Source organism: Lineus longissimus, chromosome 7 (assembly GCF_910592395.1).
Source record: "Lineus longissimus chromosome 7, tnLinLong1.2, whole genome shotgun sequence".
Lineage (NCBI taxonomy): Eukaryota > Metazoa > Nemertea > Pilidiophora > Heteronemertea > Lineidae > Lineus > Lineus longissimus.
In genome coordinates this window covers 5258455-5273038 of record NC_088314.1, presented here as the reverse complement: position 1 = coordinate 5273038, position 14584 = coordinate 5258455, and the positions used below count along the sequence as shown (strand labels likewise).

General features: G+C 42.0%; 1 protein-coding gene across 2 annotated transcripts in view; it reads left to right on the top strand.

Annotated features, from left to right (window-relative positions):
- The first annotated feature begins 3413 nt into the window (after nucleotides 1–3413).
- LOC135491495 (metabotropic glutamate receptor 8-like) overlaps nucleotides 3414–14584 on the top strand; it is a 66849-nt gene continuing 55678 nt past the window's right edge. For both annotated transcript variants that reach the window (XM_064777399.1, XM_064777398.1), the window contains exon 1: nucleotides 3414–4079. In XM_064777399.1, the coding sequence (XP_064633469.1) occupies nucleotides 3612–4079 (468 nt within the window). In that variant the 5' untranslated portion in view covers nucleotides 3414–3611. The remainder of the gene's footprint in view (nucleotides 4080–14584) is intronic.

The following is a 14584-nucleotide window of genomic DNA, read 5'->3' as shown; positions in this document are numbered from 1 at the left end:
TTTGACACCCGCATGATCTTATGCTACCATGCTCCCCTCTGCAACCACTGTCCTGGTCCCCTCTACCACAAGCAAGGGACCAGCTTTGGTTCGGACATGATCGTTTTCAACCATGGTCTCCCCTGCAAGCAAGAGAACCGCTATAGCCAAGTCAACCAGCATGGTTTAGCTCAGTGACCTCATCCATGGTCATGTACATGTATGGGGCTGACATGTTCTATATCACAATGGTCTATCTATTTAGTTCCATGTGTGTGTACTAGGTGTCCCCAAGGATGTGCATGGCTTTTTGGCTCACCGTAAGGGGAGTCTATATGATAGCGCTGTGTCCGTCGTCGTCGTCGTCGTCGTCGTCGTCGTCGTCGTATCCTAACAGTGGCACGTTTCTTAACTGCTAGGGCTATGAACTTGAAACTTTGTACACAGAATGCCCTAGGTCAGCTGACCTCTGACACTGATTTTCGGTCCGATCTGATTCTCTGTTTGGCCACCAGGGGGCCAAATGTCGATATCTAAAAAGTGTGATATCTCGCTTATTAGTGACTTGTTTTCGATAAAACTTTTGTTGTAGGTACTCATAGCAAATATACATTTTATATTATACGGGTTTTTAATTTGACCTTGTTTTCAAGGTCGCAGAGGTCATATGGCGTAAATTGGCCATTAGAGTGTAAACTATGGCACGTTTCTTAACCACTAAAGCTATGAACTTGAAACTTGGTACATATAACCCCCTATATCACATAGCCTCTGGTGCTGAATTTTGGTTCGATCTGATTCCTAACTTTGCCACCAGGGGGCCAAAAGTGGAAATCTAAAAAGTGTGATATCTCGCTTATAAGTGACTTGTTTTCGATAAAACTTTTGTTGTAGGTACTCATAGCAAATATACATTTTATATTATACGGGTTTTCAATTTGACCTACTTTTCAAGGTCACAGAGGTCATATGGCGTAAATTGGCCATTAGAGTGTAAACTATGGCACGTTTCTTAACCACTAAAGCTATGAACTTGAAACTTGGTACATATAACCCCCTATATCACATAGCCTCTGGCGTTGAATTTTGGTTCGATCTGATTCCTAACTTTGCCACCAGGGGGCCAAAAGTGGAAATCTAAAAAGTGTGATATCTCGCTTATAAGTGACTTGTTTTCGATAAAATTCTTATGGTAGGTACTGTTTTGAAGAATACATCACATATTATACGGGTTTTCAATTTGACCTACTTTTCAAGGTCACAGAAGTCATATGGCGTAAATTGGCTGTTAGAGTGTAAACTATGGCACGTTTCTTAACCAGTAAAGCTATGAACTTGAAACTTGGTGCATATAACCCCCTACATCAGATAACGTCTGATGTCGAATTTTGGCCTGATCTGATTCTTTATTCGGCCACCAGGGGGCCATAACGGAAAAAGGAAGAAGTGCAATATCTTGCCTATTTGAGTGAATTGTTTTCGATAAAATTTTATGGCAGGGACTCCTAGCAAGGATACATCACATTTCCTATGATTTTTGGATTTGACCTCCTTTTCTAGGTCACAGAGGTCAAATGGCGTAAATTGACCGTTCGAGTGTAACTATGGCACGTTTCTTAACTGCTAAAGCTATGAACTTGAAAGTTGGTACATGTAACCCCCTACATCAGATAATCTCTGACACCGAATTTTGGCCTGATCTGATTCTTGATTTGGCCACCAGGGGGTCAAAACTGAAAAAGTAGGACGTGCAATATCTCGCTTATTAATGACTTTTTTTCGATGAATTTTTTATTGCAGGGACTCTTAGCAATCACACGATATTGATCTTGTTGATGTCATAGACAATTATTGGTTGGATCATAAACTTATATATACTGCCCTGTCTTATTACTTGACATCAATACACATCTAAAAAAAGTCTTCATTCCTGATTGTGTTCACCATATTCTCCTCTAAACTAAGCATGATCCTGCCTAATAAAAGATGTATACGGTGAGCACAATGGCCCCTGGCCGTTTCATTATGGTACATCCCGAGTTGAAAAATGATATAAAAAAACCATTGAATCAATGCAGTAATTTACCACCTGATATTGTCCGTATTGTATTTCAAGGGAGGTCCAGGAAAAATGAACTATTGGCTTTTATAGTTGAACAATTGACCTTCTTGATGGTCTCAACTTTGATATTTAGAGGAAACTACATGTACTATCAATGTTGTTCCCGCCGGAATGCCCTTCCATTGGCGTCTGAGTCATTACGATTTTCTTACAATGGCTATGATAGGTATATGCCGGATCAGTCCGATTTTCGGTCACCACCAGTTTGGATAGCCAAATAATTCTCAGCAGGCGTGACTGCTCGCTCACTATTCTTCAATTGATCGCTTGCCTGAGATATTCTGAATCGTACATATCTGTAAAAATAACTAAGTGGGCGAAGTCGAGAGAATTCTTCATATCAAAACAGAAGCTATGCTATAGTCTCGGTGATGAATCCAGTTGCGTCAACTTAGCCTCTGGTACATGTATGTGTCTCCCACTTACAGTCCTGATTATTATGATTCAAGCAACAAAAAGTCTAATTTCTCGATATATCGACTAAGAACCTGACGCAGATACGTGACCCATTTTCTGATGGCCAGTCTTCACGTTTTGTCTCAGCCAGAAAACAGATAAAAACTACCCCATTTCATAATGGGATGAAGGAATACCTAGGTATAAATAACTTCATGCCTTAAAGGTTAGGTGTAACAGAGGATATGGAATCAATCACAGTTCGATTGAGCAGACTTTGATATCGAACTAATCGATATGGGTTGATCATACGCGCGCGCGTTACTGCCAAGATGAAACGCAATGTTTGCGCATTGTATTGCGTACAGCCTACGTTTATTGGGAAAGGTATTTTTATTCGTAATTGTCATTCGAATGTGCAGAGAAGAGAGTATGAAATTATCTAGTGTAGAGAAGAGAATATAAAATCATTGTAAAAATCGAAGCACCAATTGAAGAAATAGATTTGTTGGATCCGCGTGCCGATGAGGTAATACTCCTTATGGTTGGTTAGATCAGAACTTAGCAATCTTCGTTATCTTGACGTCCAAACCAAATCTGGATTCAGTTATATCACATCTAAGTAGGAGTTGGTATTATTGATGTTACGAATCAAAAGTGTCAATGATGTTATGCAACACCCAGTAGCCCCATAAGTGGGACTGGTCTTCGGTGAAAAGTTTCAGCTGTGAGAGGACAGTGCTTCTTAATAGTTAGCAACTGATATCCCACGGCGCAAAATATGATAGCGATCAACTCGGAATCGATATCACTCTCCAAACACTCCGAACTACATTGCCGTCTATGCATGGAGCCTAAATCACAGCATCGAACCAACGCGCCACCAGCTTCCCAGAGCAAAACGCACACGCTCGCGGATTGCGACACCTCCGCATTACACCGTGAGTCTCGGCGAGCTTGCACACTAATATCGATAATATGGACAGGGTGCGTTCAGATCAAGTGATAGAATTCTATACCAAATCTCGAGAGGACATAAATTCTCTTCTTCTATAATTAGTGTAGTCATCTTTCCTTCTTTCTGGATATACTCGACTTTCTCTTCAACTTCGCCATGAAGAAATCTCACCTTCTCTTGTTGTCTTTTTGTTTGTTTCTTCGGATGTGCCACGGCGCGGAAAAGATCAAACTTGACGGAGATATTGTCATTGGGGGGTTGTTTCCCATGCACGAAAAGGGAACCGCAGGGACCATGTGTGGCCCCATAAAAAAGGAAAAAGGGATTCAGCGTTTGGAAGCAATGTTATACGCCGTTGAAAAAATAAACGCAGATCGTAAACACCTGTTGCCGAATATTACGCTGGGGTTGCACGTTTTGGACACGTGTTCGCGTGATACTTATGCTTTGGAACAATCTATGGATTTCATAAAGGGCCACATGAGCACCATAGACTTAGCGGATTACCAATGTGATAACGGGGAGGCCCCTACTTATTTACCGTCGAAGCCTGTGGTGGGGGTCATCGGGGCGTCCAACAGTGTCGTATCTATCATGGTTGCAAACGTGCTAAGGCTTTTCAAGGTAGGGACAGTTTTAAAAAATCCTGTCTCAGGATTAACCTGAAATATTTTGTTGCAGATTAGTAACTAAAAAACAAATCACATACTAAAAATAAGGTATCCTCGCAAAGAAATTGACGAGGGTCAAAACGGCTATCCGCCGTAAATCCTCCCCCCTCCATGATAACGACTTCGTTTCATTCGTTTTATTCGTCTTATTCTCGGACCCTTTTTGGAATTCAAAAACACTATTTTACAAATACAACTGGTAGCCTATATCAATATGAAATTGTTTCTCAGTTAAGTTAAATCGAAGATATCACTATAGCTGTAATTCTATCTTTGAGTTGAAGTCGGAGTGGGAGTCGGAAGTGTGCGCAACGGTACCGATATTTTCAGCGCAACAGATCCCAAAACCACGCATCACCTTAACAAATATTGAACACTTTCCCGGTAATGAATTGTCAGGCGTTCATCGATTTGTATCCCAATAATGCCATGAAAACAGCTAATGGGTATCTTAGTGTCTCGTTCCAACCCACACTTCCACAATTGTTCCCTGTCATCATCGCTTCGTTCTATATGCTTTGAAGTAATTAGTCCACCAGTTAAATGAATTCCCTTGGAGCTACGATTAGACCGAGTGCCGGTGTAAAAGTAAAAAGTGTCCCCCCTGGAAAAAGTGTCCGGCCCTATTGTATTCTGCAATATGGTTCTATTGAGACCCTGACAGTCAATAGCTCAGAGATTGAAGCGCATAATAGAATCCTTTGTTCCCGGACATTTTATCCTAGGACATTTTAAACTTCTACACCGGGACCGAGTAGGCCTTCATTGCATGAATTTATTGATACTTCCAATGAAACACCATGGGTGCATTTATGCTTCTTCGGAAAACACCATGCTCACTTCTTTGGAAAACACCATGCTTACTTCTTCGGAAAACACCATGCTTACTTCTTTGGAAACCATAATGATTCCTAGGAAAACACCATGCTTACTCTCTGGAAACCATAATGATTCCTAGGAAAACACCATGCTTACTCTCTGGAAACCATAATGATTCCTAGGAAAACACCATGCTTACTCTCTGGAAACCATAATGATTCCTAGGAAAACACCATGCTTACTCTCTGGAAACCATAATGATTCCTAGGAAAACACCATGCTTACTCTCTGGAAACCATAATGATTCCTAGGAAAACACCATGCTTTGATACTTCTTAGGAAACTGCCATGGATTTATTAATACTTCTTAGGAAACACCATACTTTTATTCTTCCTAGGAAAACACCATGCTGACTTTCTCGGAAAATTGCGTTAATACTTTTTAGGAAAACACCATGCTTTTATACTGATTCTCAGAAAATACCTTTTATGCTTTAGTAGCTCTGAGGAAAACGCCATCTTAGGAAAACACCACGCCTCCTGCTTGATGACCGAATACTGTACTTCTCCTTTTAAATACTCCAGCATACTTGCCATGTCATCACTTTTGAAATGCATGGGAGTGCACAGTGTATCAATGCATTCACCATCGTATCGTTTATAAATATTGACCTTGGTTCGTTGTCCATTGGTGGCAAGTTGACAAAAGAACAAATCGACAATATATGCATGCTATTCATGCTTGGCAACGTCAATTTCATCATTGACTCATTGACTTCAGTTATTGCTTTTTATTAATGCATGTATCGTATTTTCATTATTGCCACTTTATTCGTGTCCAGGGTATCAGGCTTAGCTGATACTCTCACTGGAAGCGCTCAGTGTGGAGAAGACAGGGTTTGGTAACATCAGCAGGCTAAATGTAGCTTTTGAAGACATTGGCCCTGAAGGAGTCTGATTTCAAGGTGAAATATTGGAAAATCAGGCCGACCTTTTGCCGCGCACTTGAGTTCAAAATTATTGGATCTAATGTTAATAATGGGCAGGAAACACTGTCTCTGACGTCAAAGGGATTTAAAATAAACACAAAAGTGCCAAAATTACACCTTATGATTGATCGCCAATGATATCTATGTTCTTGGATATCGAATGACATTTTAATCAAGTAATTCGAATTGTTTAGATTTATTCCCGTGAGGCATTCGAACTTGAATGCTTTTGAACATTATTTCGGGATGGAAAAGAGATGGCAAGTTCACATGGATATTAGCATTGTATACCAAGCGAATCGGTTACTATTGCGACACCGCGACACCGGAAAACCGCTGCGGCCAAAACGATGTCTAATGCATTTTACATTAAAAACAACGCTTCACTGCAACCAAGGTGTTTTACATGTAGAATAATGGACGGAGTTGATGTCTTTTTTCGTTCAAGCTTGATACAGATTATCGACCATGCCTGGTCGTTGATACGTGATGGTGAATTGATATTTCACATTTAATGAAGTAAATACAATAGTTGTGAAAAATATAGACATTCTTTATATATGTGTTAAATCTTCTGTTGCACCGTAAACACGGCGAATGCCATTTCAAAATTTCAATATTTGTTTTACTTTTTGTTGCATTTGCGAGTACGAGGTGAACTCTCAGCTCTCCCTCTCGGAACTATTGTAGAAAACTCGGGTAAACAAATGAGAAATGGAATGAAACTACAGCTGCAGGGTATGGCTTTTATTGGAATGATATATATTAAATATGTAATCTCAAATTTGGTCTCACTGTGCTTAATGGATGGCAGTGTACTGTAAAGTTCTTGACCAACCTCCCCGAATGACTATCTGTCTCGCGCGTAATCTCACACATCTCAGGAGGGGATCGACTTACAAAGCGAGAAATAATGAATATACCGTGTAAATGATTGGGGTATAGGCTGATGAAGACATATCGCCATATTTGTTCAGGGTTATCTGATCGGATTCTATGATGAAAGCGATGCCCGGGGAGAGGAAACTGGAGGAACTGATTCATAGAGGTTGTCTCTAAAAACATGTCACAGTCGCTCATAATATATAAGGAGCCACTGAGAACATCAACCTGCTTCCGATTGTTTTGAAGTGTTCTAGAATAAAATTGATACCTCACTGTCGGCTTCGGTTCTCTCTCCAAACATCGCTCGGGTGGAACTGTCATTTCGCCTAAATTAGCTCAACCCTCGTAGTGTTTAGTGAGACAACCAACACCAATTCCTTCAACTCAGTCAACCATGAATAGTGACAAACAAAAGTTCATCAATTGCTCCCCATCACTTCAAACATGGTCGAATGGTTGACGCCATTTCTCATTAACGGAAATCTTTACCCAAAGTGAAACAATAAGGAAATTAGAACACAGCGCACGCATCATTAACTTTTAGACGTCTGCTGAGAAACAGAAAATCCATTTCATTCACCTTCCGGATTGAACTCCTAAATCTAGACAGGTTTCGCATTCCATGCGACGACGACGTACGAAGTACAAGTACGACGGCCTGTGGAGTCATCAAGACATGTACATTGTATTAGGCCTATGTAAATGTACTTTATCAAGACTTTATCAAAAATTTACCCGGTTCCTCGTACAACTAAGTCCAGAGGATTATTTAATGAATTAGCAAGTGACTGACGACTGGACCTCTTAATTCGACAATGTACTTAGTGGTTGGTAGGGGTTGCGAAACGTGCCTATCATCTCAATCGAGCACCGACAAAGCGTCATCGTGCGTTCGATCTGAGTTCTATCTCGGGAGGAACCTGATCCCTAATATCATTATATGGCATCGATTTGACTCAGGTGTAATTAATTTCCCATTTGTTTCTGTGGCGGATCATTCTATGAAATGGTGATGCGATGAGGCTAGGAGATGTGCACGTCATCCGTTTTCTGGAAAAGCTGGTGGTAAAGATTGCATGTCAGTGCGACAACGAAGCAAGCAATTGTCTAGCGAAACGTCTCTTGTCAGCATTTGGCTGTTGTCAGGACACAGTTTCCAAGGAACTTTGATTCCAGTTACTACGCCCCTGCTGAACTGATATATACACCAAATTGCGGCGTGAAAAAACGGAAAACGCACCGCAAATCGGACAACTCGGGACCTTTATACACGTACCTTCACAAGGCTAAGTACACCATCCGCACACGAGACAAGTGCGATTAATATTCGATGATTAACGAATCAATGATGAAAGTGTGCGTCTATTGACTACTTATCAGGTCATTTTGGATCAATATCCGTTTGCTTCACTAAGACAATTGTCTTGACATACTGTCCAGATCATTCACAAGAGTGTATATGCAAGGGTGGAGAATCAATATTGAAGCATGAGGGTAAAGTCAATTTGCCTATTTGCCTGACCTTTGGCTAGATCTACGTATGCAAGTTTACGTTAAGAGATTTATTAGGGTAAATGGGCAAAACTGTCTAACTAACCAACTTTTACGAAAGATTCACGGTGGAAAGTAGGCCATTGCAACCCTCTGTGGTTTGAAGTGGCATCCCTTTAAACTGGGGACAATGTTGCAATCTCAATCCATCAGTTAACTATACAGTGCAGTCACCACTATTGTTCAACCTCGTGTCCCACGTTTTTACTTTATCCTGTTACACAGTATTATGCCCAAAAGCTCCAAAATATCGTATACATTTTCACCCCATATTCGTCACCGTGAATATTATACTATGATTCTTAGCATGGACAGCTCCCAAAATGCTCACCAACAGGATACAAAAAGGGCATCAATCGATTTCCAAAATGACCATAACATTCTACCCTCTCAATCGAAATTGGCTAAGTTGCGATCAACATCCCTTGAATAGACGTGGATTTGAGAGAGCTAGGTTTCTGCTCTCGTGTTCCCTCGGGTATCGTACGGAGAGCCTCTTAAGTACCCGGACTCCCTGGAAGCGCTAGATCCTCCCCAGTATTAATATGATTGGCAATTACAGGCCATATATCAATTTCTTCTGGGAAAATAACATCACGCCTCGGATCCACAGTAGTCCCTAGCAGGACATTTGAATAATGAGATGGGCTCCAAGTATCCAGCGGGATTTTGGTATGCTGGTCTCACCAATACCTACCCTTGTTAATCATAACCCGATTGGATGGCACCTAAATAAAAGTCAGCCGCGTGGAAGCCTGTTCTTGACGTTCTATTGGGAAAAAATCGGAATGCCGCTATCTCTAACAATGAATCGTCAGACATGTCAGATGCTTTATAGTCTGTAACATAGCTCAATGCATTACAAAGCCCCTCGTCTGTTTCATATTCTTTTTGTATTTAAACCATGATGCATCGTTACACAGATTAAGACTGTGCCTCTCATCAAAAACAAGCTGAAATGACCTTTGGTCTTTGCTTGTTGTTTTGCAATCACTGGAGACATATCGTGATATGACACTGATGCCATCGATAGGCAGACATTCTCCAGCGATGTCATAGACAATATATATACGAAAGAAGTTGCTCCGCGAAACATGCTTAAGAACATTGTCGTGTTTGCAAGGGATACAAAATTACAATATACAATTATATGATATTAGAAGTTAAGTGACAAGAGACAATCGGGAACCGTATTAGAGGAGGCAATTGCGCAACAAGTCGGCGTATTTTGCAACGCGAAGCTTCTCCTGTCAGCTGGTCAGGTGAAGTGTGTTATCTTCGCAGACTTCAAGGTCATGTTGTTTTCATAGCTGTAAAGAAAGTGAATTCCAATTGCATGATCTCTTGGCAAACATTTCTTTTTCTAAAATGACCTCGGGTTATGACAATTTACGCAGACAAGAAGCCGCGAACCAGACATGAGATATGTCTCAACCATCCTTTGACATACTCGTTCATGAGGTCCTAACTGCCTAATCGCATGCCCCGGGGTCGTAACTAGCAATATTGACAAACACGTCACATCCATAATGTTGTCTGTCACCATTACTTGAAATGGAAGTAACAGAAGAACACACGTACTGTAGAGACCTCCCTAAAGCCGTCCACGCGAAAGACAATGAGACAGTCCATTAGAGATCCATCGAAACTAGCGGATTGGTACGGTTAGATCGACCTCTGATTAGAAATTAGCATCTCTATGTGGTGGGTTTGAGTCCCGTTGATATAACCGAGTGGATGACTTTCTCCGAGAATGGAATTTTCCTCAACAGATATTGTTTACCGCAAATTCTGAGTTCAGCAGATGTTCATTTGTGTATTGCCCTGCCGCCGAGAAGATACTATTTGTAGACTTGCAAGTTATGCGCCCGGCGCTAGATACATGTAAATGCCCCTCTTAAACACATCCTTGCTCCGAAAGAAGACGACATCGCAGGTTCTTGTAAAAGCCCAGGGTTGCGACATTCTCCAATCCCCAAAGCCTTCAACTGACATTTAGTAAGTAACATGCTAAGAAAGGATTAAGAAAAAGCTATTTGCTTCCTTCACTTTAAAGATAATTTCATATTCATGCTGCGTATGACATGAAGGAGATAGAAGAAGTATTCAGACGGTTTTTGTCAATTATTAATCAGTGGCCTCACTGAATGTTGTACCGAGGGAAATTCCTTGGGTTGCAGATCTAAGGCAGAATACGTGAGTTGGTTTCAACAGATCCGCTGAAGAGCACCCAGTGGAGGCAGAAAAACAACAAATCATGCGTATTCGTATTAAAAAAGGGACACGGAACAGCGTTGCAGGGTTAGAATGATAGCTTCTCCCTGTCAAGGCAAAAGAAGTATGCGTTTCATTAGAGGAAGAGGTTTGCCTGAACTGGTCGAAGCGTTCCCTGGCTAATGGGTCCAGAGAGGCTGGACTTGGAATCACATGCAAGTTAATGAGAGCCCCTGGTGATAGAACTCGATATGAGAGAGTAGGCATCCGTCTTTCTGCTTATACGATGTAACCAGTCAAAGTACAGCTGCAAATCATTGTCCTCTTCCTCGACAATTTTGGCGTTGTCTTCCTTCCTTGACATCGTTGGCCGTCTTGAAAACAACACAGAATGTCTCCCAGTCTCTTCTCTTCCTGTTGACAAACAAATCCCTTTCCTCGAATTCAGTGGCGTCTCTAAGTATCTGCTCCGAATATAATCTTCTTGCCATGAAGCTAGGAAATAATTTACTGGGCACATCCTAGTGCCCTCCCCCAGGTGCCCCTTTGTTATGGTTATTATGATGTCTTTATGATGGCCATCTTTGTAAACATGATTTGTATGTTGAACGTGATGATTTTAGGAGTACGTTGTTTTGATAGTGTTTGGGCACATATTGGGCAGTGGCTGCAACATCATTGTCAAGATAGGACGAGCTTAGCAGCCTTAATCTGCAGAATCAGAGGTCGTTGGACATTTGTTGGTGGTGTATACGGTTTCAATGACGGACCCTGATTTTTGTTACATCGGCATGTAATATTGGTGCACGCTCCCTACTAGTAAAATCGTGTTTTCCCAGATTCATCCTCGCTGCTGCAAAAAAATGTAATGAAAATGTCATCAAGTAATCAGTGCCGAGATTATAGCTGACTAACCCATCGACGGGATTGGATCAGATACTCCGGAAACTACCCATCGGGAGGCCTCGTCACTATAGGTTGCGTCTGCCGCATCCGGAGACACTGAATGATGGTAATCAATGGATGGAAGAGTGCCATGCAGCTGCCTTCGGGGAGTCCGCAGCGGATACTTCGGTGATGACGTACCGAGTAAAATGTACCGCATCCCCCCCACCCTCGATGAGCTCCCCAACACTCAATAGGAAAACATCCTGTATGTATTAAAGTGACTGGAAGCCGGCGGAGTTTACCTGCCCTAGCTGGGAGAGAGGTGGCATCAGAGGAACCGAAAAATATTGGGGCAGCCGGTGTTCAGATTTATTTTTTACCGCAATACAAGTACATCCCCGTCTTTGGTTTGGTTCTACAGACCGCACCGGCGAATTGCCGGCATGGCCAAAGAATTATATAAAAGCTGCTTGGGAAATAGTTACTGCATTCTCCATATCGAACAGGTTGCAGACGGACAAGTGATTGAGGACCGGGATAAAAAGGGCGGCAGCAGTCCTAACAATCCCAGCAGACAGCCCAGAATAGATGACGCGCATGCTGTTTTTCTAATTGGCAGGACGTCTGCTCATAAGGGGAGAAGGGCTAGTATCCATCCGCAACAACACCAACAGAGCAGGACTAATCAGATTGGGTGACATGAATGGTCAGCCTGATACATCACACGCGGTCATAATGAAGTTAGACTTGGACATATTGTGCGCTGTGTGGTCAGTGAGAAGGGACGCATGATGATAGTGTGTGGGCGGAGAGGTGATGAGACGGAGATAATAAATTGGCTCGATTGACATTGGTTGATGTTGGTAGACGATGTTTATATAGGAACAATAAGGGCTTTCTTTCAAATAAGCATTTGCTTGAAATTTAAAGAGGTGCGGGAAAAAACCTCCACCTATTAAAATCCAAAATCTTTTTGAATAGCTTGATTCGTCTAGTGATAGTCGATACCGAGCTGTAGATCCGTGACTATAACGGGCGTTATGAGTTGTGTCTGATGTCTTTGTAAAATTTTCAACGGATGGCTAAGAAAAGTGTCTAGCCTGAGTATATACGTCTCAATATCCCGAGACTGCCGGACAGACCGGACAGACTGTCGCCGTCGTTCCGTCTTCGATCCATCGACCTCTGCCAGGAAATGATCTGAATGATGGATATTCTACCGATGATGACGATAAGACCTCGTTGTCTTCGAGCCACGAGCAGAATATCAATGATAAGTCGCCAAATATCAGCCCACTTTCAGATTGATACCGGAATTGTCACGATGTCTAAAATCATCGCTGATCAGCGATTACTGCGCAGCCGGAAATCCGCGTATTTGGAGAGGTAAGCACTGGAGGACTTCCGTTACAAGATAAGGCTGAGTTCGATCAGGATCTGCTTTATCGAAGGGAGGGGGGGGGGGCAGATATATTTTCTTTGCTAAAAATCAAAATGGATTAATCGGATAATGAACAAACTCAGCTTCGTGATTCACGGCAGAACTATTCGAACTCCTGCAGAGCGCGCATGGCGCTGCGTGGTTGCAAACGATGCTTTCTGTTGGCAACAACCCGCAAAAAGTCTAAAAAAGGTTGCATAGTTTGTTCATTGACGGTCAGCTGATCACAGGCGAGAAAAGAAATAAAGTAGACGACGTCAGACGATGGTTTGTTGGTGGAATGAGGCGGAAATCGAAGCTCCGCGGAACACTGCGAAGCAGTGGAAGCTTAAAAAACATTACTTTTTGCCTTAAGCCCACAACCACATCTAAATGCTACGTGCTTCATAACGCATTTGACAATTGTGGCCTAATGCGTCCATAAAATTGAGATTTATAAGTAATCGATGCGTTCTGGAGGTGAAATCAAGAATAAGATACGTGGAACACGTAATAGCACCGATACTCCTCTTTACGCCGTTTTGGTCTTTCGCGCCCTGTCATAATACGGTTGCCCATGCATGCATCAGTCACTAACCACATTGTATTTGACAGAGCAGTCGGGTCGAATATGGCGTAATGTGTTTTAGAACTATTTTAGCTGTCGCATGTCGATCTCATGAGATTGCGAGTGATAAATGCTACATGCGTTCTGGCGGTGTTTCCGGCTATGTCTATTTAGCTCTTGCATCAGCTGATCATTGATCTGAGGGAAGAAATGATGAATTCTGAATGACTGATCTCGGGGTTCGAGACATGGCGATTCCTGTCTGATTGTTGTTTCGTTGAAGAGTCACGTGGAATCGGCGTTTCCTCAACATTCAAAATGACCCGATAAAAGTGTTAACGCCATGTATTTGAGTTTTCTCTCTGAATATCTTGCCGTCAAGTGACAGCTTCAGTATCTAGGCCTGTACTGTGGGATATGTAAACTACCAAACCGCACCTTTTGCATTGGCTCGATATTTTGATGATATGGATTTCGGAAGGATAGAACTAACAATTATTGCCCATTTTGTTCATCAATAACCTGTTCTTCCTGCAGTTGGGATAATTCAAACAAATACTAACTATGTAACCACTTGTGATATATGAAGTGGTGTAACAGATTCCCTGGTAATGTTTAACTATCGGGTATTGGTATCACTGTACAGCACTTTAAAAAATCTGTCACTTTTCCAGACTGATCGTATTGTTATCAGTGCGCTGCCAACTATACAGCAAGATGGATTCGCTCCCCGGCTGGAGCCCACCCTAACACTGGCGTATATGTTGAAGATTACTTCAAGTAGAAAAGCAAAGCTCCCCAATCCTTTGCAGATTTGCCTCGTTCATGACAGGCTAAGAGGGTCAAGGTCGTAATGGCGACATGTTTTGATAACTGGTATTATTGTTCGGATGATCCATCATGTGGCGGGAGTTTTATAAACGCAAGTGACAGGGCAAAGGGCACGAAATGGTTCTTGGGCCAGAGGACACTGGTTTTCTTGACCACAACAAGGCTGTCAATGGATTAGGACAAGATGGCAAAATCAGCAGGAACAACGTAAATAAATTTCCAAAACGCCTTAGTCATAGGATATCAATGCTTCTATTGGAAAATATGTGACGGTTGCGCCTTTTTGATCACAG